Below are 23,387 nucleotides of genomic sequence, written 5' to 3' on the forward strand. Positions count from 1 at the left end.
GAGGTGCAAGACAACATACTAAATACACCTTTCAATGGGGTACAGCTCTTTGAAAGCATGGTGGATGAAACCCTAAATCAATGTGGAAGATGTGTGGTACAGCGACCAGGGTGCCTGACTCCGGACCACGGGGTTCACGGTTCGATCCCTGGTGCCGGAGGCAGGTTAACCCAGCACCATGTGACTCTGGGCAATAGCTCGCTAGATCTTCTTGATGGCCCCCAGCCCCAGGACACCACTCCGGAGGTAGCTGTGTGCTTTACAAATGCTGGTATTTCATTTAATTTCAATTAAAGAAGGACTACGAGACAGCAAGATCTATGGGGGCTCTACAATTCAGAGGTGGCATATGTATACGTAGAAGATCCACGCCCTCAAGAAGGCCGGCGGGAAGGGGGAACCATTACCCCACAACCTTGAATCAGACATACCAACAAGCTTACCAAGGAGGGAACCAAGCACAACAGCAGGGACAGCAGCAAGGTTGCCAGTACCAACAAGGAAGACAGTCCTTTTGAGGACCCCCCGGGGAAGCAGCCTACCGCAAACAAATGACTGCACACTGGACTTAAGTGTACCCCCAAGGGGATCAAAACGACAGGAGACAAACACAAACAAACAGTTCCTCCAACATTCTACACCATTAGGAGATAGGCCCAAAGAGGAAAGCACACTTCAAAGGAGAAACTACTCTGTGGGCGAAGGAAGCTGTAGAGTTAGTGCCAAAAAAGAGAAAAAAGCAAAGGTAATTACTCCACATACTTCCTAATACCAAAGTTAAATGGAACACTGCGTCCTATCTTAGATCTGAGGTTCCTCAACAAATTTATAAAGGTGCAAAGGTTCAAGATGACAACCCTGCAGGAGGTGATCCCACAGCTCTAAAAAGGAGACAACATAGCTACAATAGACTTAAAGGACGCCTATTTGCACATCCCCATGAACAAAAAGCACAAAAAACTCTTAATATTTGTTATCAACAAGTCACACTACCAATTCAAGGTGTTAGCATTCGGTTTAAAGTCAGCACAAAGGGTATTCACAAAGTACCTGGCAGAGGTGGCCACATACCTAAGAAGGCAGAGAATCCATGTATACCCTTACTTAGACAACTGGCTAGTAAGGGCAAACTCGTACATAACCTGCAAGCAGCATATGCATCAGGTGATAGATACACTATATCAGCTTGGTTTCTCCATAGACTGGGGTAAATCTTCCCCAGAGCCAGAACAGGAGAAGGTGTTCTTGGGGGCAAATATAAATTCAGTCTGGGGGAAACTGTTCCCAAGCGACAAACGACAGTGGGGAAGCTGCTGGGGATGATGGTCTCATACATTCACTTAATCCCCAATGTTCGGCTACACATGAGACCATTCCAGGAATGGCTTCAATTACAATGGTCACAAGCAACAGGGAGTTGAGAAGATCTAGTGGTTGTCACGCAAAGGATACAGGACGAGATAGCATGGTGGAATAAGACAAACATATCACAAGGGAGACCTTTTACACAACCAACTTCAGCAGTGACTATAGATATAAATGTCCCCCAGATGCGATGGGGAGCTCACATGAACAACCTCAAAGTAAATGGAGTGTGGACGGACCAGGATGCAAAACAACACATCAACATCCTGGAATTGAAGACAGCGTTCCTAGCCTTAAAAGCCTTTCAGAAAGAGCTCTATGGGAAAACAATTCTATTACAAATAGACAACACAACCACCATGTTCTACATAAACACACAAGGGGGAACACAATCAGTAGCACTTTCAACTCTAGTGAAACAACTGTGGAGATGGGCAATCCCACTGGAGATAAACATTGTAGAACTACAGCTACCGGGAAGGACAATTCAGAAGTGGACAGACTAAGCAGGCAAGCTACTTGGTCCCACGAGTGGGAACTGAATCAATCGGAACTCAAGATTTTTCACAAATCGGGAACTCCAGAGGTCAGCCTGTTCGCAACACCCCAGAATGCCAAATGCCAATGCTTCGCATTCAGGCAACCTTACCAACAGTCCCTGGGGAATGCGCTATGGATAGACTAGTCAGGGATATTTACTTACGCTTTTCCCCGATACCACTACTCCACAGGGTAATCAACGAATGCAGAATCAACAACATGAAGATGATATTCATTGCCCCGCAATGGGCGGGACAGACATGGTTCTCAGAAATAATGGAAATATCTCAGGGATCAGTTCACAAATTACCAAGGAGACAAGACTTGTTAACAATGCAAGAAGGAAAGGTGCTCCACCGAGAAACAGAGACCTTAAGTCTCGCAGCATGGCTCCTGAGGACTTAAGGTTTGGGCACCTAAATCTACCAGAAAGCACAATGGCAATCCTAAGGAAGGCAAGAAAGCCTACCACTAGGAAGTGTTATACAGCAAAATGGAAAAGATACTCTCTATGGTTTCTCAAGAAAAGACTTCTCAAACACTAAAGGTTCACCTAGCAGCAATTGTAGAATATACAAGGGGACACATAGGGAAGAGCTTCTTCCCTTCACACGTGGTCAAAAGAATCACCCCCCCAAAAAGGGTACCTGCACCCACATGTAATTTAAATATGGTACTCGCTCAGCTAATGAAAGAACCCTTTGAGACGCCACACATGGCCATGCCAAAAATGGTCACACTAAAAACTGCTTTTTTGGTGGCGATAACATCACTACGTAAAGTAAATGAATTACAGGCACTAACGTTACAGGAACCCTACTTCCAAATACATAACGACAGGATCGTCATGAGAACGGATCAAAGGTTCATGTTAAAGGTGGTCTCACAATTCCACATAAACCAAACCATACAAAGACCAAGTTTCTTCCAGAATCCAAAGACACAAGCAGAAAGAGCATTGCACACTCTAGACGCAAGAATAGCAGTGCTGTATCACACTGAAAGAACAAAAGAATACAGAACTTTGTATCATTTGCAAACAGTTTCCTTGGGAAACCAGTAACCAAGAACACAATCTCAAATGGATAGCAAAATCATACAATTGTGCCACAAACAAGTAGGAGAAACATTACAAGGGCCCCACGGGCGCATTCTGCAAGAAAGAATGGGGCAACTATCGCCTTTCTAGCCAACACACCACTTCATGACATTAGCATGGCAGCAACATGATCTTCAGTGCACACGTTCACAAAACACTACTGCGTGGACATTCATAATGAATAAGGAAGCACAAGTAGGACAAAGGGTCTTGCAAAATCTATTCACTAACCAATGCTTATCCTCAACCCTGCCGCCACAGTAGTAACAAACCACTACCAAACCTATGCACAGCATGTGAATCCAGAAACGATTAACGCTGCAAAACGTAATGTTTCTTACCTGTCGGTGTCGTTTTGCAGCTTGAAGAATTTTCTGTATTCACTAGCGAACCCACCCTCCTCCACCAAAGAAGATGAGAGGGGAGAAAAAAAAAGAATCTTAAAATGGCGACCAAAGGTGGAAGCTTCCGGAGGAAGCACAACGACGTCACTAGGGGACAGCAAATGGTGGTACTCGATGCCCACCAGCAGAAAAAAAAAGAAATACAGCAATTCCAGACCCAATCTCTCAATGGCGGACTAATGCACAGCATGTGAATCCAGAAAATTCCTCAAGCTGCAAAACTATACTGACAGGTAAGAAACTATACATTACTTATTACACGCAATATACTGTTTGTCCATTCTCATATACATCATGCTCATATATTTGACAATGTGCCTATCTATTGGAACACAGACACTGCCATTATGCCCAATTATGTAAGGCAAGCATTGTCATGATCAACATGAAGACTGATTCCTTACGCAGAAGGTAAAGCACACATTGCCATGCTACTAAATCACATATTGCCATCGAAAGCTGAATGCCACATTGCTTCAGTATGTGTAGCATTCAATGCTTGTGTACTGTGCTGCAATTATTCACTTTAGCAATGTGAATATCCATCCTTTATTACACTTCATTTATCTTTAGATTCATAAACCTTTCTTCATCCTTTCATTTCAACAACATTCCTTTTTGTATACCATATGTGACCTGTTTCTTGTTTAAGTTTATATTTCTGGCAAAGTAGCTTGATGATCAGAACACAATTAACGAGTCCTTACCAGCAGTGTGTTCAGACTTAACGCAACTTTCATTTTTCTGCCTGCAACTATTTTTCATATGCATCTAAACTATTCTACTGATAACCATTTGGCCTCGTCGCATTCTTTAATCACCCTGGACCCCAGGTACAATTGTGTTCTGGTCAATAGGGTTCCTATGCTCGAAAAACTGAGGACATTTTAGCACGGTAGGCAAATTATTTCTACATCTTTCCTTTAGCAAACTGACATTAACTTCATAATTGCCTAGTAGTCAAATCAATCATTTATATGATGTTACAAGCAAGCTGTCTGTCAGAAATTGATTAGATTGAGTTGAATAGAAACTGAAAATACATCTCTTGTGTTTTTAAATGTGTTTTATGACGCTCAATTGCACTCCTGAACGACAACAGTACATGTCAAATCTCACAAAGTAAATAACCTGAAAATAGAACTGTTGAGCAAACAAAAGGAAAGTTATGAACTGTTCTGTGCATACTGTGCGTTCCTTATAGGGAGATATAGCAACAATAAGGATGGCTGCACCTTTCCACGGGGGTGGACCCCACGCAGGAGAGTGGAACCGTGGGACATCCATGACTCATAGTTCACTGGCTCAGAAACCACATTTGCTATATTCTTGGGGCCAGATAACCTGAAATTTGATCTGAAGCAGTCTCAGAAATGCTTAGAGTATTTCAAAGCCCAAAACCATTTGCTAATTCTTGACTACTTCATTTGAAAAACGATGAAATTGGCAAGAGCATCTTTCAAATGCTTGCTATGTCTGGAAGGTGTATTTTGGCAAAATTCGTTCTACACGAGCATCTTGGGAGGGCGTCAGGAACTACACCATTAAGCGCATTCAGTCTAAAAAACATAGCCCTGTCTGACACATCTTTGGAAATGTCAGCTGCAATTCAGAAGCACATCAGATCTCTTTGCCCTCATGGAGAATCTTTTGCTCTAGACAAAACATGAGTGTTCTATCTTATGTGTATCTGTAGGCCTTGCAGGAGTGTATCATGCCCAAGGCATAACATGGAGCTTTTGGAGCCTTAGAAGGATTGTATAGTTGGCACTTTCGGCACGCTGAGCAGTCTTTTGGTCGCCTGAGAAAAGCCCTGCCCAGGAAAATGTTTTAATAGTATTCAGTTGTGTCCCTTCCAGAATGACCTCCTCCCCACTTGATTAGCAGTGACATTTAACATTTGCTCGCTAAAAGGTTTTTGCATTACTAATCGTCTTAATTCTTTTAGAAATTGTTACGAGAGTCATCATCCCAGCTTCTCCTGCGACAGTTCTCTTGCCCACCTTGCTCGCAGTCCGCTACCCTCTGCTGTCTGTCTACCTGCGGCCCTCTGTTTGTGCCTCCTGTGCTCATTTCTTGCTCTGTTTTGCCTTTTCTGCTTGTTTTTCTGCCCTCTGTTTAGTCTTTTTCTGTTCTTTGTGCCCTGTGTTTTGCCTTTCCTCCTTGTTTTTCTGCCCTCCATTTTACTTTTCTGCCCCCTGTTTTGCCCTCTTCTATTCTGTTTTGCTTTTTTCTGCTCATTTTTCTGTCCTGTGTTTTGCCTTTTCTGATCGTGTTTCTGCTTTCTTTGTTTTTCCTCCTCTGTTTTGCCATCCCTCTTTGTTTTTCTGCCCTCCGTTTTACCTTTTCTGCTCGTTTCTCTGCACTGCGTTTTGCCCTCTTCTATTCTGTTTTGCCTTTTCTGCTGATTTTTCTGGCCTCTGTTTTGCCTTTTCTTTTTGTTATGCTGCCCTCCATTTTTTCCTTTTCTGGACGTTTTTTTGCCTTCTGTTTTACCCTCTTCTGTCCTGTTTTGCCTTTTGCTGCTTGTTTTTCTGCCCTCTAGTATGCCGTTTTCTGCTAATTTTCTGCTCTGTTTTGCCTTTTCTGCTAGTTTTTATCCTTCTGTCCTGCCTTTTCTGCTCTCTATTTTGTCTTTTTCTGTTTGTTTCTTCCCTCTTCTTACCATTTCCTCAAGACCTGGCTTTTCGATGGAGACCTCGCACCCTAGCATCCATATACCACCAGGGGTGACAGTGCCGCACTCTACAAATGCTGATTGATTGATTAATTGATTGAGTGACATGGTAATTATGTGAGGAACTCTTGTCAAAGCATCCACCGAAGTAACAAAATAACCTGTGTCTTGTTTTTGTTTGAAATGTGTCAAAGAATGGCAAGGAGGGGGAGTGGAAAAGTGACAGACGTTACACAGGTAAAAGACTAACTGGCACATGCATCAAGCTAGGATTTTGCAAGTCCTTAATTGCGAATATTAAGGATTCGCAATTAAGGACTCGCAAAATCCTATGCATGTAGGAATTGCTATAATAATAGCGATTCCTACACATTCCTTATTTGCGACTACAGGCCCATAGGATTGAATGGGAAATTGAAAGCGCAATTTGCGAGTACCAATAGGTTGCGCATGCAATTTCAGGGTGCAAGGGTGTCAAAAGGACACCCTGTTGCACCCCTGGAATTGACCTGTGCACATATGTTGCGCACACACATGCCCTAAGAGCATGTGTGTGCGCAACATGAAACTTTGAAAAATTTACAAAAGTGCATTTTTCAAAGGTTTTGCAAATTACCATGAAGTTCAACTTCATGGTAATTAGTGCCCCCTATTAGCAAAATCGCAAATTTTGTTACTTTAATGCATTGCATTTAAGAAATCTCAATTTGCGATTCCTTAAATGCATTTGCAATTTAAGTAATCGCAATTTAGAGATTACTTAAGTTGCGATTTTTGCATTTGGGATGATGCATCCCAAATGAAAAAATACCGGTCGCAAAGGGGCAGATTCTGAGAATCTGCCCGTTTGCGACCGGTTTTTCTTTTGATGCATGTGCCTGTAGGTGATTCTTGTTTTTTTGGGCTTGTGGACCATTTAATGCCCAAAAAACGTATTGGGTGGAACTTCCCTTTTAAAGGTATACAAGCAGGGCAAAGTAAAAAGTGAATGTCTTCCTAATTAGCGTTAAGATAGAGGTCAACGTACGCGCAATGAAAAGTGAATAAGTACCATGAGCAACTTTTGGCGAAGCAAGGGTATTCCTGCTATGATGACTTGTAAAGTAAAAGACTTTAGTCCTCAAGGATTCCAGAAGAGTGAATTGTTTGCTGGTGATGGCAGTGCTCGAGTGATGCATCCTCTGTACTTGGAAAACGATCGATGGAGGTTGTATTTGGCCATGGGAAAGATGGCTGGAATTTTGTAGCTCTCCAGCATGTCTATAGTGCGCACGTGGGGCAATCGAGGGCTGTATGCTGCACCATGCAGTCAATATTTAACTCTTGGATGCTGAGCCCCACTTTCCCAGTATCCACCTGCAAATCCATCACAGTGACTGTAAGTTACATGCTTCTCAAGTGCGGAGAAGGACTATCGCAAGTGCTGCATGAAGGGTATTATCGACTCTCCTTCACTCCGGCAAGTACGACTCTACCGTGATATAGGGTTACCTTCATGCGGGCAAAGTGTTTTGGTACAATGGAGCTAGCATGTAGCTGTGAATTTGTTTTTGTTTCCCATAACGACTCACCGGGATATTGATTTAGGGCAAGACAAAGATCAAGAAATGAAAATAGCTCTTTTCGTAAGGAAACACTTTCCTAAATTGCTGTTATTGGTACCTTTTACTGACAATGGTGTAAACAAATGTTCGAAAATACATTTTGGTTCCTGTGATTATCAGATAAACATACAAAAATGTGTTAGCAGCAATGATTTGAATTAGGATTGTGATATCCCTCTGTGTATGAAAGGAAGCTATAGAAATGAAAGAATGAAATGAAATGAAACTCCAGCACTGTGGAATAGTGACCATGGAGGGAGTAGATCAACCGCTTCTAGGGCGTTGCATGAAAAACAGGTATGACAAGAAGAAGACGTGTTGGCTGGAGAAAGGAAGCAAGACACCGGAGATCACTGCAAGGGAGACATAAGCAGATCAAGCGATTCAGGCGAAACTGGAAAGAATCTGGGAAGAACAGGAGGGCCTGTAGAGGAGTTCTCTACCAGAGACAAAACCAGACAGAGTCTTCAGGGTTTCCTTCGACCAAGGTTGCAGGGAAAGGCCATGGCTTCAGGCATGTTTTGGGGGCTGGTGGTCACACTTTCAGGGGTTTCCTGAGTAACATCTTTTCAGCATCTAGGATCATGTGGCATGCACACTTAAACTCCCAGGGCATGAGCATTGAGGGGCATTGAGTCAAAGGAAGGGGGTACACGTTACAAAGTTGACACAGTAGTGAAGGAAGTAGGCAAGAAAGATATTACAGTGATCCTGAGAGTTGCTACTGCCTGTGTTCGGTATTCTCCAAAGAAACCCAGGATGATAACCTGCAAGGGCAGGCATTTACTCATCCACTTGGTGTCCCATACTATTAGAAGGTGAACAAGGGCTCTCCTCGAAAATCATGACAGCACATGGTTTAAAGAAGGTTGTTTGCTTGCTCCCCTTTTATTGTCCCTGCATATTTGTGATCTCCCCACTGCATTGAATGAGCTGGGAGGGGATGTTCAGAAGTTAGGTCATCGAAATATTTTGTTTTCTATGCTGATGAGATAGTAATTATGGACCTGACCCCTAAAGGTTTACAAAAATGATTGGATTGCTTGAAATAAATTTGCCTGTAGTCAAAACTTGAAAACTAATACTAATAAAAGTAAAGTGATGTCGTTTCGAGGTAAGACCAACTACAATACTAGGAGATATCAATGGGTAGTGGGGACTGAGGTGCTGGAAATGGTTGACATATATCTTAATTTAGGGAAAATATTTACAGCTAATCTCTTAGACAAAGAACACATCTTGCATCTCTCAAGCAAAACACTGTCCCATGTAAATGCATTTTTATATCAATATAGGGCTACTGGTCAAATGCACTTTCAATACTTGTTATCGGTATACTGGGCAAAATATCCCCTCTACCTTGTTATACACTATAGAAGCTATTCACACAAAGCACTGGCCTTTTTTGCTCAAGTCAAGTCAAATACAGCTTTATTTGATTGCTATTTCGTATAATCATAAAAGCACAATTAGAAAACATATATATATATAGTTAAAAATGAAAAACATCATATATATATATACATTGCAAAATTCCATTCAATGTACAGTAAGTTAAAATCATTAAAACTAGAAAAGAAGTTAAAAGAAATAGCAAAAAGAGCTGGGGTCATACAGTGTTTAAATTCATTAGTGCTACAACAATATCTTGTTGTTGCCATATGACCATTAGACTTGAGTTATCATCTTTTTCCTGAGGTTAATTACATGCCTTAAAAACATTGCTAGCTTCCACATAATATGTACATAATCTAAGAATTGTAGAGCAATGAATGCTGGCCTGCACTGTCTAATCCCCATACTTTGTAAAATAGGTAGAATCCGCTCCTTTCTCTGTACTTTATAACATTTACAGAACAGTAGCACATGTATGGTGGATTGCTCTGAGCGATTGTCACATGTACATAAATGCAGTTTTTGGGTCCAGTCATTAATTGTTGGAATGCTCACATTTCTGTGGAAGATTCCCAGTCTAAATCTGGTTAATAAATAACGATCATAACCCCTAGGAACATCTTTCAGGTATTGTTGAATATTAAAAGTAATTAAAATCTGTTGATTCTGTTGGACACTGGGTTTTAAAATCTCAGATGACAATCTTAGATTTCCCAGATGCTGTAGAGTCTCCTTCTTTAAGTCCTTCTCCTAACCTTTTGCAAAGTGCTAGGGTCTGAAAAGTACTCAGGTTGAACAAGATCCTCCATAAAATTGCGGACGTATCTTAGCCAGGGAATTTTTAAGAACCCTTGGGGTTTCAGGCTATCCATCAATATGTCTATGTTTAGTTGGGCCTCTACTTTTGTCCATACACTATGCCACAAGAGAAGGGATTCAAGTTTGATAAGATCCGATATGTACGGCAAGCCCAATTCCGCATGGCAGACATATACGAAGAAGTGCTAGATGGTACGAACTAGATGTATCTCAAGTACATGTTTTCTACTGTTTGCAGTGGAAGGGGATTAACTAAGCCCCATATCCCTGCTCCATACATTGCTGTGGAGATACACGTAGCTTTATATATCTTAATTAGCTCCACAGGGGGTTTCATACCCCGTTTCCTCAAGAAATGGACCAGGGCAGTGGTGGTTCTAGTAAAAGCAAGTTATTTTACTGCTACTGATTGAGTCCATACATCTTTTTCATCAAAAGGTATACCAAGGTACAAGAATCTCCTTGTGGGCTCGATCTTTTGTCCGTCCACAAACATATCCTTGCACCTTTGACTATCACGCCCACACCTCATAACAAAGGTCTTGGAAATGTTTACCTTAAGACTAAGGTCTTTCATAAAATTAGAAAAATTGTCAAGCACCCTCTGTAGGCCAACTTGAGTTCTGGACATTAAAACCACGTCATCAGTGTAAAGAAGAGCAGGAACAGGACGTCCGGCTATCTGGGGAAAATCGTAGCTATTCTTGATTAATGCTTGTTCCAGACCGTTGCTATATGAGTTAAAAAGGAAGGGGGCGAGAATGCAGCCTTGTCTGACCCCCTCTTAGTGGGGAATGGGGCAGTAAGTTCCCCTCTCAGACTGCATCTAAATTGGCCTTGAGCATTATTATATAGGTGTCTGAGAAAGATAATTATTGAAGCATCCACTCCCATCGATGTCAGAATCTCCCAGAGTTTCTTATGTTCCACCGAATCAAATGCAGCAGTGAGATCTACAAATGCTAAAAACAACCTGCCCCCCTTCGCCCGTGTATACTTCCCTATTAGAATGGCTAAATTCAGACTGCTCAATAGTTCCAAGATGCTCCCGAAAACCATATTGTATGTCGGACAGAACTTTATTTTCCTCTTGCCAGGTCTGTAGTCGCTCTAAAATTATTCGACCCACAATTTTGACAAGGGAGTCCAAAAGAGAGATGGGCCTGTAACAGCCCGGGTCCTGGCGATTTCCTTTTTTAAAAATGGGTACGATCACTGATTCAGTCCATGTAACCAACAGAGGAGCAGAGCAGCAGGCGTTAATTACTCGGGTGACAATAGGGCCCCATAAAGCCAGATTAGCTTTGAATAAATCGACCGGGACCCCGTCTGGGCCTGGAGCTTTACCGCCAAGACTAGCAGTGATTGCTCAATTTACTTCATCTAGGGAGAACTCAAGGTTACAGTGTTGCCTATTAGTATCTAATAAAAATTGCTCTGTAACAGCTTCAAAATTATTGTCAGATTCATATACTCTAGTAAAATAATCAACCCAAAGGTCCTCGCTAACAGCGATTTCCAAGAATGGGCCATCTCTTGGATTCAGATAGGGTGCTTTGACGGCTTTCCAAAAAGCCGAGCGGTCTCCTAGTACTGAGGCCTTATGCAAGGTTTCTCATGCCTCATTCCGCAAGTAATTCTTTCTCTTTTTAAGGGCTAACCTATAATCAACTCTTGCCTGTCTGACGGCGGTAACATTTCTAGTGGACTCATGTAATGCCTTTTTTAGGTTTTTAAATGCTTGAGTGCAGTGAATGTCAAACCAACCCTGGGTTTTCCTCCTTTTGGAATTTTGTACTAGTAACGCCTCCCTGACAGCTGCTGAAATAAATTGATAAGCCATCAGAACATTAGCTGGAATAGCTACATCACTGAGACAAGACTCTATCGCCAGTTTACAATTCTTTATCACTTTTTTTGTCACCACAAGAGGGTCTACTGAAGACCAGCGCAGGGTATACCCATTTAATGTATCCAGAGTAATTTTCGATAGTACCTGGTCCATATTATCATTCCCCACTTTTTTTTTTACTGGCAGTGATATACAGTAACATAGTGGGAAATGGTCACTAAGTGAGATGTCTTCAACCCGGAAACCATGTAGCTTAGAAGAATGATTATCTGTCAAAAGCACAAAATCTATAGTGCTGTGTAAGCTTCATCCATTGAAGGTATAACCCATAGGGGCTGGCCGATCATAAATTTCATTCGCAAAACCCAATTTTAATGTAAATATCATTTCATTTAACAGGTCCCCCACCACAGAATGACAGAAATGAGAATTGCTAGTGCCCTCTTCATAAATGAACCCACACAACTTTTCATCAATACCGGAACATAGTAAGCAATTAAAATCCCCTAACATAATCACCATAGTGTCTTTTAAACTTTTACTACATATAGACCTCACATCCAGAGTCAACTTTCTTATTACTGATCCCAAGTCTCTGGTTCTGAATATTGTTATAGAAGTTAACCATTAGCACATGGTACCTTTTATTAAAATCCATTGTAATTAATTGGTAATAGGGCTCCTCAAGGAGTTTCTCTATCTTTTTTTTACACTCAATGTATTTGAAATGTAGGTACATAAGCCACCCTACCACCTTAACCCTCCACGGCTGCAGTGTGGAAAAAGTTTTGTAACCATTTATGTGGATAGGATCTTTCTGCCAGGTTTCTTGAAGGGACAGGCTATCACGTTGTTTTATGAAATCACACCAAATAGGGTTGTTTATCTTAGATCGTAGGCCTGCAATGTTCCATGAGGTTAGGTTGCACATTGCCTCCACACCCAACTCCTGTAATTTATTTGCACTTCTGAGGGTGGAATATGTTCATCTACATGGGCCTCGATCATGTCTGGGGTTACGATCTTTTAGTCTTTCTGGAGTTTTCCTGATGTCATGTTCCCATGATCTTTAAAAGTTTCCCCATGTCCCGATAAGGCGGAAAGAGTTGACGGAGTACCTACTGCTAAATGAGGTTTGATAGAGATATAGTGGTCTATATTGAGGTTGTTTACTAATCGTATCTTAGGGGTGGACTCACTGTTGGTTAAATGTTCTCCTAAGTAGGCCGCACTGTTGCCCAGTCAATCAACTCCTTCAAGGGTGTTTAAAATTCCATATCGATTACTGAGCGGGATTTCATCATGGCCCTGTCTAACCCAGGGGAGTGCATGTCCCCCCCTCAACTTCCATGGTGCTTCAGTTGTAATCATCTATCTGCCCCAACTTGGTCCTGCAAACGATTGGCCCTCTATCATTCGCCAATAGTCTCTAGGTGATTGATAGAAATACCCAAGCGGGAGAATATTTATTTTCTGTGCCATGATGTTACTATTCCCCGCCCTGTGCAGGATTGCCTGCACCAGGTCAGGGGATTTAAAACTTATAACCACACAGTCACCTGGTAGGGCCTTTTCGAATTTCCAATCCACCCCACTCTCCGCACCATTTTGAACTCTAAAAATAGGATGTCTTTAAGGCATGTCCTAGTCCCCAGCAACTGCAGGCTTTTGTTCCACAAGGTTGATCAGTGTTCTGGGGCATTAGATGTATTAGATTGTAAACTTGGAACATTTGGCAGAATAACTACATAAAGAGTTGCCTCTGGGGGGAGGTGTAAATTCTCCTGAACTTTAGAAGCAGATCCCTCATTTGTTCTATTTGTTCTATGAGTTAACTGGTAGCTCAAACCCTCCCTCGGTTTAGATGTCCCATTAATAGTTAGTGATCTTTGTGCGTCTTTAGAGGGGATTGGGCTGGATTGTGGACCTAGGCATGGTGACGAAAGAGGTGTTGGCCTTTAGTGTGTAGGGCCATTTGGGTCTGAGTTTGTGTTTGTGTTTGTGTTTGAGAGTCCCTTGCTCGATGTGGTGAGGCCTGGTATATTATGGGAAGCTATGTTACCCGTGGAAGTTCCTCTTTTCTTACCCAATACTCTCCTACGCGCTATATCTGTGCCAGTGCCCCCGTATAAACCAGCACCCGATTGAATGATAGGGGGACTGTTAATAGACTCCGCTATTTTAGCAAGCCTAGTCTCAATTTGAGATAATTTGTGGGAGAAAGGGTCCAGCAGAGCTGCCAGCATTACTTCCAATCTATTCCATAATTCCTCCTAATTTTGCCTTACAGGAGGCCCATTAGGTGGTGTCTCTAATGATACATCTTGTCCCTGCGTGTTACCATTACCCCTTACATTAGTTTTTCTCCTTGATGTCATTGGGGATTGCTTATTTTTCGGTGCAAGTCTACCGTTCCTTTTTTTTTAGGGTGGCTCACAACTATTTCCCGGGCAAATTTTCGCCTTCTGGCCCCTGGTGGTAACTTTTACCCTAGTTGGAGTCTTTACTACCTCTGCAGGTCTAGGTGGCTCTGAATCTATATCAATACTCAGTGATTTTTCACCGTGAGTGTGATGGTCAGCCAAATCGTCCATCTCATCTGCATCGACCTGCCGAGCAATGACCCTCTCTGTGTAATACTATTCTGTGCATGCTGCGGTTCCAATAACAACCTTCTCTCTGTGAGTTCTAACTTATGTATGAGAGCTGATTCTGCCCTCAAGAGAAAGGCATCAAGGGTCCCTGCCACCCCTGCATCAGGTTTGCGTTTACTCATTCTTACAATTTAACCAAATGTCAGTAACTACACAATACCTGAGAATTATCCTGTCCTCTCATGTACAAAATGTTAGTAGTGTGGCCCAGACCGGCCTCTTCCAGTCTCTTACGGGCCCGCCCTTGGCCCGGGCTTGGCCCGATCGCGGCCCGGGTGCGCCCGCTGCCGTGTCGCGCTGCGGGAACCCTTACAGGGATTTAAAGTGCCTCCTGGCGCGAAACAGCCATTGGCGGCTGCGCGATGGTGCTGGATGCTGTGGGTCACGCTGGGGAGTGTAGTCCTCCACTCCCCCAGCTCCCGGTCCGGTTGACTTGGTGCTGGTGCTCTTGGCCCCCAACGAGGGGCAGGTCAAGCAGCAAACAGGGTGTCTATGGAGAATAACATTTTTCTACACTTGCCCACCCTTGAAGCATCATTCTTCCTTTCACCTATGCCTTAGGCTTTTAGACACCTGTCCTTCTCCTAATCTCTGGTGGCTCATTTCGTTGCCATGTGTGTGGCAATTCACAGCAGGCTATCCAAGTGTGTAGTCCATAGTCTACGTATATGATCAGTGTATTCTCCCACCCATACTGATCCTTGCCTACGTATATGTCTCTTTCTCTAATATGAGTGTGGCTGAAACCTGAGGATGTACAGCCTGCTTGTTAAAGCACAAAGGGGCATATCAACAACAACCGGCGATAATTATCGCTCAGCGCTCTTAGCGTGAGGATAATTATCGCCGGCTAGCGTGAATTTTTATCGCTGAGATAGCGTGCTATTAGCAACGCTTATCTCAATAGAGATAAAAATCTACACGCTAACAGGCTAACGTGAGATTATCGCTGGAAACCCAGCGATAATCACACGTTACCTTGTTGATAGGGACAGGCAAACTTAGCCATGATATCCTCCTTCCATAGGATATCATGGCTAAGTCTGAAAATTAGCAGACGTAAAAAAGCAGCGTTAACCGCGGTTAGCGCTGCTTTTTTGGTCTCTAACAGGGTTAGCGACATTCTTGATAATAGGAGAAATGTCGCTTAGCGACATTTCTCCTATTATTTTACTCTGGAACGCCCCCTTTGCATCTCATTAGAGATGCAAGGGGAAGCGTAGAGTAAAAGGGTGCTAACATGCAAATTTGCGTGTTAGCACCCTGTTGTTGATAGGGTGCTAGTTTTATCTCTGCTTTTTTGGCTTTTAAAGCCAAAAAAGCAGAGATAAAGCCCTTGTTGATATGCCCCAATGTGAGACATATATAGAGATAGTCTGCTCCTTTCTTAGTTTATCCTGTCCCTTGTTAATTAACTGCATTAGAGCTAATCATGATATCCATCAATCTACTCTCTAACACCAATTTTCCACCTCCATTTAATTCCTTCACCCCCATTGTGGGATATAAGCATTTCCTATTGGCATAAAGTCAACTGGCTACACTTTTCGACATAGCCAACTGTTACTAACTATATATTTACCTCCACTAAAGCCTTCACATCCAAACCTGATTCAAGTTGCTACATGTTATGTTATGTTAAGTAGATTATTGCAGCATCCTAATCAGCCGTGAGGGTATCCAAGCACTTGAGCATGGTGCATAAGTGCTAGCCTCGCAGGGTTAGTCAAAGAGTCACGTCTTCAGCTTCTTGTAGAATTTTAGAAGCGAGGAGGAGAAGGCTCTGATGCACTGAAGGAGGACGTTCCAGATTTTGGGTACAATGTAGGAAATCCTTCCATTCTACTTTTGTGGATGGGTGGTGTGTGTGCAAATGTGGATGAGCTGGTGAAAGTGTATACTGTTGTTCAAGAATGCTGGTCCAATGTTGTGCAATGCCTTCAATGCCTTCTATGCATGTGTGCCTGCGTTTGTGTAGGGGAGAGCCAGTGGAGCTGTCTGAGGTGTGGTGAGATGCGGGTGCTACAATGGAGGCTGAGGATAAGTTTTGCCGTGGCATTCTGGGGGGTCTGGAGTCTCTGTAGGAGCTGTTTGGAGATCACGGTGTAGAGTGCATTTCCATAGTCGAGTCTGCTTGCGATGAGTGCTTGTGTGACTAAGTCTGGTGTTCTGCGGCAGTCATTTGAAGATCTTGCGTAGCATGCATAGGATATGTTTTACTATTGAGAAGCCAACTCCAGGCACCTTTCAATCCTCTGTTTGAAAATCAACTTGAGGTTACTTGGCCACTGAATGCCCATACATTGGCAGGATGAAAGAAATTGATCTCTCACCAATGGAATAATTACAATTCAAGAGGAACCTGTGGGCAAAGTGCTGTTTGCTTGCAACTCTCCCTCACTGCCAACTGTATAGTCAACTTTGTCTTATTTAAACAATTATGTTGTTGCCGTTTTGTTCTCAAAACCCCTTCCCTTGTGCACTTTAAACACCTGTTTGACTCAGCAGGCTGCAATATACTTGTGAGATTCCGGCACAACACTCAATGTCAGTTGTGATCTATTTATGCATCAATGGCAGCAAAGCTGGCTTCTTCTTCACCCCATCATGGGAATCTGTCAACTTAAGAGTTGTGATATTTTACTTACTTCAACCTAACAATTGAAGATATTATGGACTGGCCTGGGAAATCTGACATCATAAATGTCAGAGCGGGGGAATATTCAAAAACTTCATATCCAACCATACATTTGTACACCCACAGAGGATTACCCAACCTTTGACAATGATTACCTGTTCCTCTCGTGGCCATGGTACCAGCACACTGATCAACCTTTCTTTACCTCAACCTTTCTTTTTGCTGATGCGTCAGCTCCTTATTAGTGGGGGCTTCTCTGACCTATCACCTGGGAAACTTCGTTTGGATTTGGAACATGTTTTGTCACCTTGGAAGAGATGGTGCATGGGCACTACTAGGTATAAGTTGCCTGAGGAAAAACACAGCCATTAAATGAACCTGAGCTGCTACCTGGAAGATAATGAGGTGTTTATGACCAATTATCAGACCCTGTGAGCAGTGGGCAAAGCCTAACAAAAGGGTACTATCTTGAAAGACTATGACCTGGTGAAATAGGCATCAAAGGCAGTCCTGACAAATAGAAAAAACAAAATCTGTATTTTTACCTTGGTTTATATTATTGCATCATTCGTGCTCTTCTGAGAGAACTGAAAAAAGGTCAAATTTGATCTCAACACTATCTTCACCTCTCAAGCACAATATAGCCTTTCCCCCCACTCTAGTGGAGGCATTTTTATTATACAGAAATTGCGAAAGGCTACTAGCAATGTCATTTACAATAACCAAGGAAGACTCCCATGTACCGTTTGGACATAATTGAGTAATTTGCTTTTGGTTTTAAACAATTATGTCACTCATGTTGGCACATCACAATATTCAGGAATTATCTATGACTAATCCAGCAAGTTAAGGATGACCATGCTGAAAAACTGGCATTATCAATAGCTGCAAAGAAAATATTCTATACTGTGTATTGGGGATCCCCGCTCTGAACAGTGGAACAACTGGCATATGGTCTGGGTTTATCAGTAAGTTTAAATGGCTAAACACTAACCCTCTCATGTAAGATATCCTTAATCAATCAGGTACTTAAAGAAATGGTGTAAGACAACATTATCCTACTGCTTGAACAAATGTCTATCTCTTTTACTGGTCTAAACATTTTCCTGTACCACTGGGGCAGGTATCCATTTAACAATTAGGGAAACCCGAATCACTAAATGGGTTTAGAAATGCTTGCCAATTTTCCATTTTGAAGAGGGCTGTTAGGTGGATCCCTTCCAAATAGTAAATCGGTAAACTGTGTATTAATTGTTTACTGTCAAAATTCCAGTTGCAAACTGTTAGTCCTTTCAGCCTTAGTGTGGTCTCCCCCCCAACTGTTTTCCTTCCTCCTCCATTTTTTCTGACCTTGTTTTTGCTGGCCTTTCGACTCTGAGCAATTTTCCACTGCTAACTAGTGCTAAAGAGCATGTGCTTCTCCTCTAAACATGGTAATATTGGCTCATACCCAATTGGCATCTTTAATTTTGTTATAAGTCCCTAGTACAGTGCACGGCAGGTGTCCAGGGCCTGTAAATTAAATGCTACTAGTGGGCATGCATCACTGATTGTGCCACTCACTTAAGTAGCTCTTTAAACATGTTTCAGGCCTGCCATTGCAGAGCCTGTATCTGCAGTTTAAACTGCCATTTCGACCTGACAAAATAAACATTATTGCCAGGCCCAATCCTTTCTTTTTAATAAATATAAGTCACCCCTAGGCCCTAGACAGCCTAGAGGGTGGGGTGCATGCATTTAAAAAGGAGGACATGTACTTTTAAGTTTTACATGACCTAGTAGTAAAAAACTCTTACATTTATTTTTTCACTACTGCACGGTCTATCGCTCACATAGAAAAATATTGGAGTTGCCTTATTACTATAAGTGTAGGGGGCTATGATTTAAAGGGTAGTGGGCCTTTTATATGACTTAGTGGGCCTAAGGTGCTTACCAGCGGAACCAATACATCTCCTCTGCTGGGCTGCGCATCTCCGAGAAAAACTGACACATTGCTGTTTCTGCCTGGATTGGTCCTGTTGAATAGATTTGCATCACCTCCGCAGTCCTCGGAACTGACTCATCTCCCCGAAGGTGTGGTGCATCCATGGCCCAGGGCCTCGCATCTGTGGCTGATGGCAGCCTCGACGATGATGCTGGACTCTGCTTCGCAGCCTCGCAGCTCCTCTGAACTGACTCATCGCCAGCTGCGCACCGCTCTATGAAATGGACTTCGCATCACCAGGCCCGTCGATGGGATCCTCGATGCAACAGGACCTTGCACCATAGCCTTGCCACATCTCGGAACCGACGCATCGGCTTTACAGTGCATCTTCGGCATGGATCCATGCAATGTTCCTCAACCAGGATTTGAAGCACTTTGTTCAGCATGCCAAACTGGGTTCCGGTAGCCGGCCTGTGTTCCATCGCAGTCAGCCTTAACTTTTGACTTTGTCCCAATCCAGCACGACCAGATATCTCTGGTTGCAACTCAATGCTTTTAGGTGCTATTTTTCAGTTTATTCTTTAAAGAGTCATAACTCCGGTTCTACTGGTTTTTCGTCTTGGCCTTGTTTTATTTATTAAAACTTATTCTATTGCTCTAAATCTGTTGTGGGGTCCTTTTGTCTTCACTGTTTTACTGTTTGAAATGTTCCACAAATATTGTACACATTGCCTTAAAGAAAATATGACTCAGCACCCACATACAATCGATATTTTTAGTAATGAAGGAAGTATACATTCATAATTAAGGTGCAAGATGTACAGACTCCCAGAATCCATTCCTTGATTAAACAGTTTCTTTACTCATGATTTTTTCATTTAAAAAAATGTCTTTTCCTTCCCTAATTTTGCTGTAGCCAATGTGTTTATTCGACTTCTTCAGGGCTTAGCCGTTTTTATAAGTGGCGCACTCTTAGTTGCTTGTTGTCATCCTGACCCATTTAAATATCCAGATGTATAGTTTATGATCAGTGTACCCAATAAATCTCTATCCAACTTTTACAAGTACAAAATACACCAGACAAGTTAATTTTCAGTATATTCCAGCGACATTGGGAGAGCCCCTTGTTATACCTCGAGACAAAAAGAGAAAGAAATCTAACTTTCTGAAAGAGCAGTGTATAACATCACACAGTAAGTAGCATTTTGGAAAGCACACAACCAACATCTCATTCATATAAATATGTCCCTTTCAAAGGAAATTGTTCCAATCCATGTGTTGAATTTCAGAGATCAGAATAATAGCCTAACAACTGCTTGACTGCTAAGAAATGCTGGGACCAATATCCTCTGCTGTTCCCGGGACAGACGTCAACAGTCTGGTGATAGAGCCTGTGAAATGTCTCATCGGACTGAAGACTGAGCTCTGATTAACCATGCATCCGGAAGGGGTCCTAGAGCTCTGATTAACAACCATGCATCCGGAAGGGGTCCTAGAGCTCTGATGATTAACAACCATGCATCCGGAAGGGGTCCTAGAGCTCTGATGATTAACAACCATGCATCCGGAAGGGGTCCAAGAGCTCTGATTAACAACCATGCATCTGGAAGGGGTCCTGGAGCTCTGATTAACAACCATGCATCCGGAAGGGGTCCTAGAAAAATAATAAAAATTGTAGACACACATTTTTTTGATATATGACCTTATGACCAGGTTTGCACATTCAAATCTAACAGATGGCAAACATGCAAGTTAAAGTCTACTTGTAAGAGCAGCTGATATGAGGGCACTGACTCCAGGTTCACAGGCCAATTGTCAAATTATGTTTCCTATGAATAACTTTGTTAGTAACAGTGATTTCACAATGCAAAATGAAATGAAGCTGCTCCATGTCCCAGGCATGAGCAGCCCCTTTGGTAAATACTTTATGAAGGTAAAGCAGTGAACAGAAAGAAAAGAAGGCCTTGCCATGGATAGGTTGTTAAATGCACCCACCATTTTGCAGGTGCTGAAGAAGCCGGAAGTGGAAGCTTTGTACATCGGTACATTACGGACACCAAAATTAGCGAGGATGATGGATTTGGCTTTGACGACTCTGATTATGACATATACATTGAAGAGGTAAGACAAGAGGCCCTGGAACTATGGTTCTTTTCTTTGCTAGGTTGTCATAATGTTGTGCTTCTCTAAATGTGATCCACGGTGCCCTATCAACATTCCCCCTTCAGGATACTGGTCATTGAAGTTCTTTCCTTGAAAACTCCAGTCCTCCTGTTAGTACCACAACCCTCATAAACCAGGGCATTCTAGGCACACAGATTGTTAAAAGAGATGACCAATATTTGGAGTATATCGTGAAGTTTGAATAGACCATGCAGGATATTTCTGACATGTTTCTGAAACTTTTGAGACCTTGGGTTCATTCAGCATGGTCCAACAGCTAAAGCGATGCACCATAGCACCCCTGTCTCCCACCTGTCAATCAGGACATGGGCCAAGGTATTCACACCTGCTTTATTGTAAACAGATGTCCATTCATATCAGAAGGCCAGGGCTCCTTGGCACACAGTCGAGAACTGGTGATCATTTGCAGCTCAACAGAAATTGAACCTGACTCGCCTTTTCTTCATGCAGGCAAATAATTGGTCCCCGCGCATTCCTTTAAAATCTGTCTTGAATTTACCTTTGTCAATACACCACTATAAAACTGTAAACACAAACATGTGTGTCTCTCTGGTTCTACAAAGTGGTGGAATTCATAGGATCCATTAATAAGAGAGGTGTGGCACAGTGGCCAGAACGGCTGACTCCTGAGTGCCGGGATCACAGTTTGATCCACGACTGCAGCTCAGCTCAGCATCATGTGGCTTTGGGCAATAGTTCACTTAATCTCCCCGACGGCACCCCAGCGCCTTGAAACCCCTAATGGGTGATAGATATGTTTGCACTTTACAAATAGGAATTATTATTATCATAATAAATTAATTAAACAACTCACATTTTCGATGTGAATAGGGCATTGGTAACATCTTTGAGTGTTCGAATTCATTGCATTATTTGAGTCACTATGCCTCTTGGAGGCCAGAGGTCTGGATAAAGAATATCAAGGAAGTCATCCAGCATTGAGTACATAAGTGGACAAAGATTTTTACCCACTTCCTGGTCTGCTTCTTAGAAAATAGATATATTTTATTGAACTGGCTGAGTAAAGGGTAATACATCTATCACATTGCTACCAGTCGCGGCCTGTGCAGGTAAGAGCTGTGGGGCCCGGTGGGGGGGGGTATTTCAATGACGATGATAAATATGGAATTTTCCCTCGTCATCGTCCATTGAAATACTCCCCCACCCAGCCCCACTGCTCTTACCTGCACGGGCTGCTGCTGATTGCTACTTTAGAAGTTTACTTTAGATATACGTATACAATAATTAAAAAGCTATATCTGTTTGCTTCCCTTACAGATACTCTTGAAAATACTATGATCCTTAGCATGTTGTATGAAGGCAGGCTCATTGATTCTTATTATGAGAGGTAACCATTTAATTCTACTCAGAAAAGGGTACTATCCATTATTACTACAATAGACACACACAACAAGGCCAGGCTGCAGCAAAGGGGAAAATGGAGATTTGGAGAAAGCAAAACATTTGCCGTAGTGAGGAATGGGGAGTGGGGGTGGCAGGTTATCTACCGACATTACTATTTCCGCACAGCCCATTGTCTATAATCTATTTTTCGCCCCTTCTAGATTGGAGTGATTTTATGACTGCTACAGAATGTCTAGCAATATAGCTTCATGAATGGGACTAGTAAAATGTGTGTGTTATCCTCATACACTTGGCAGCAAAGGTCATTGTCCTCAAACACTCATCTGAGTGGTGCATACACATTTTAAAAAGGATTACAGAAAGGGATAAGCCTTGTAATTATTTGTATATGACTTGTATATTATTTGCAGCCTACAAGATGGCAACATTGCATCCTTACATGTGGAAAGGATAGCCCCAGCCCAAATCAGAGATGTTCCTGAAATTCTCCTCTGAGTCTTGAGCTATGATTGGATAATCTAACTTATAAACGGCGGAGGCCAGGTCGCGGTGGCCTGTTTTTCATGGCTATCTGCTGTGAATCACTGTTTGTGAAAAACTAACAGAAATGTTTGACACATGGTAAGATCTAAAAGTTTAGGATGGTTAGGAGGCATAATGTTTTGCTCTTCTGTGTCTGTAACACAGAGTTGGGAATCAGTCATTGAGCAAGCTTACAAGTTTTGATTAGACAGTCAAACTCTGGATCATTTCCAGGGTCATGTTCTCCAATTCTAGGTTTCTGCTAGTTATTGTGGTGTAACCTTTATACTCACTTATAGCCTTATTTAGAGCCTGGTGGTAAAGCAAAAGCTTCCAATTTATAGA

The 23,387-nt window shown here is 42.4% G+C and overlaps 1 protein-coding gene across 2 annotated transcripts in view; it reads left to right on the forward strand.

Moving 5' to 3' along the window:
• Positions 1-23,387, forward strand: part of EGFLAM (EGF like, fibronectin type III and laminin G domains) — a 699,898-nt gene that overhangs the window by 399,563 nt on the left and 276,948 nt on the right. For both annotated transcript variants that reach the window (XM_085631113.1, XM_085631115.1), the window contains exon 8: positions 20,977-21,092. In XM_085631113.1, the coding sequence (XP_085487239.1) occupies positions 20,977-21,092 (116 nt within the window). The remainder of the gene's footprint in view (positions 1-20,976; positions 21,093-23,387) is intronic.

Source organism: Triturus cristatus, chromosome 2_1 (genome assembly GCF_964204655.1).
Source record: "Triturus cristatus chromosome 2_1, aTriCri1.1, whole genome shotgun sequence".
NCBI lineage: Eukaryota > Metazoa > Chordata > Amphibia > Caudata > Salamandridae > Triturus > Triturus cristatus.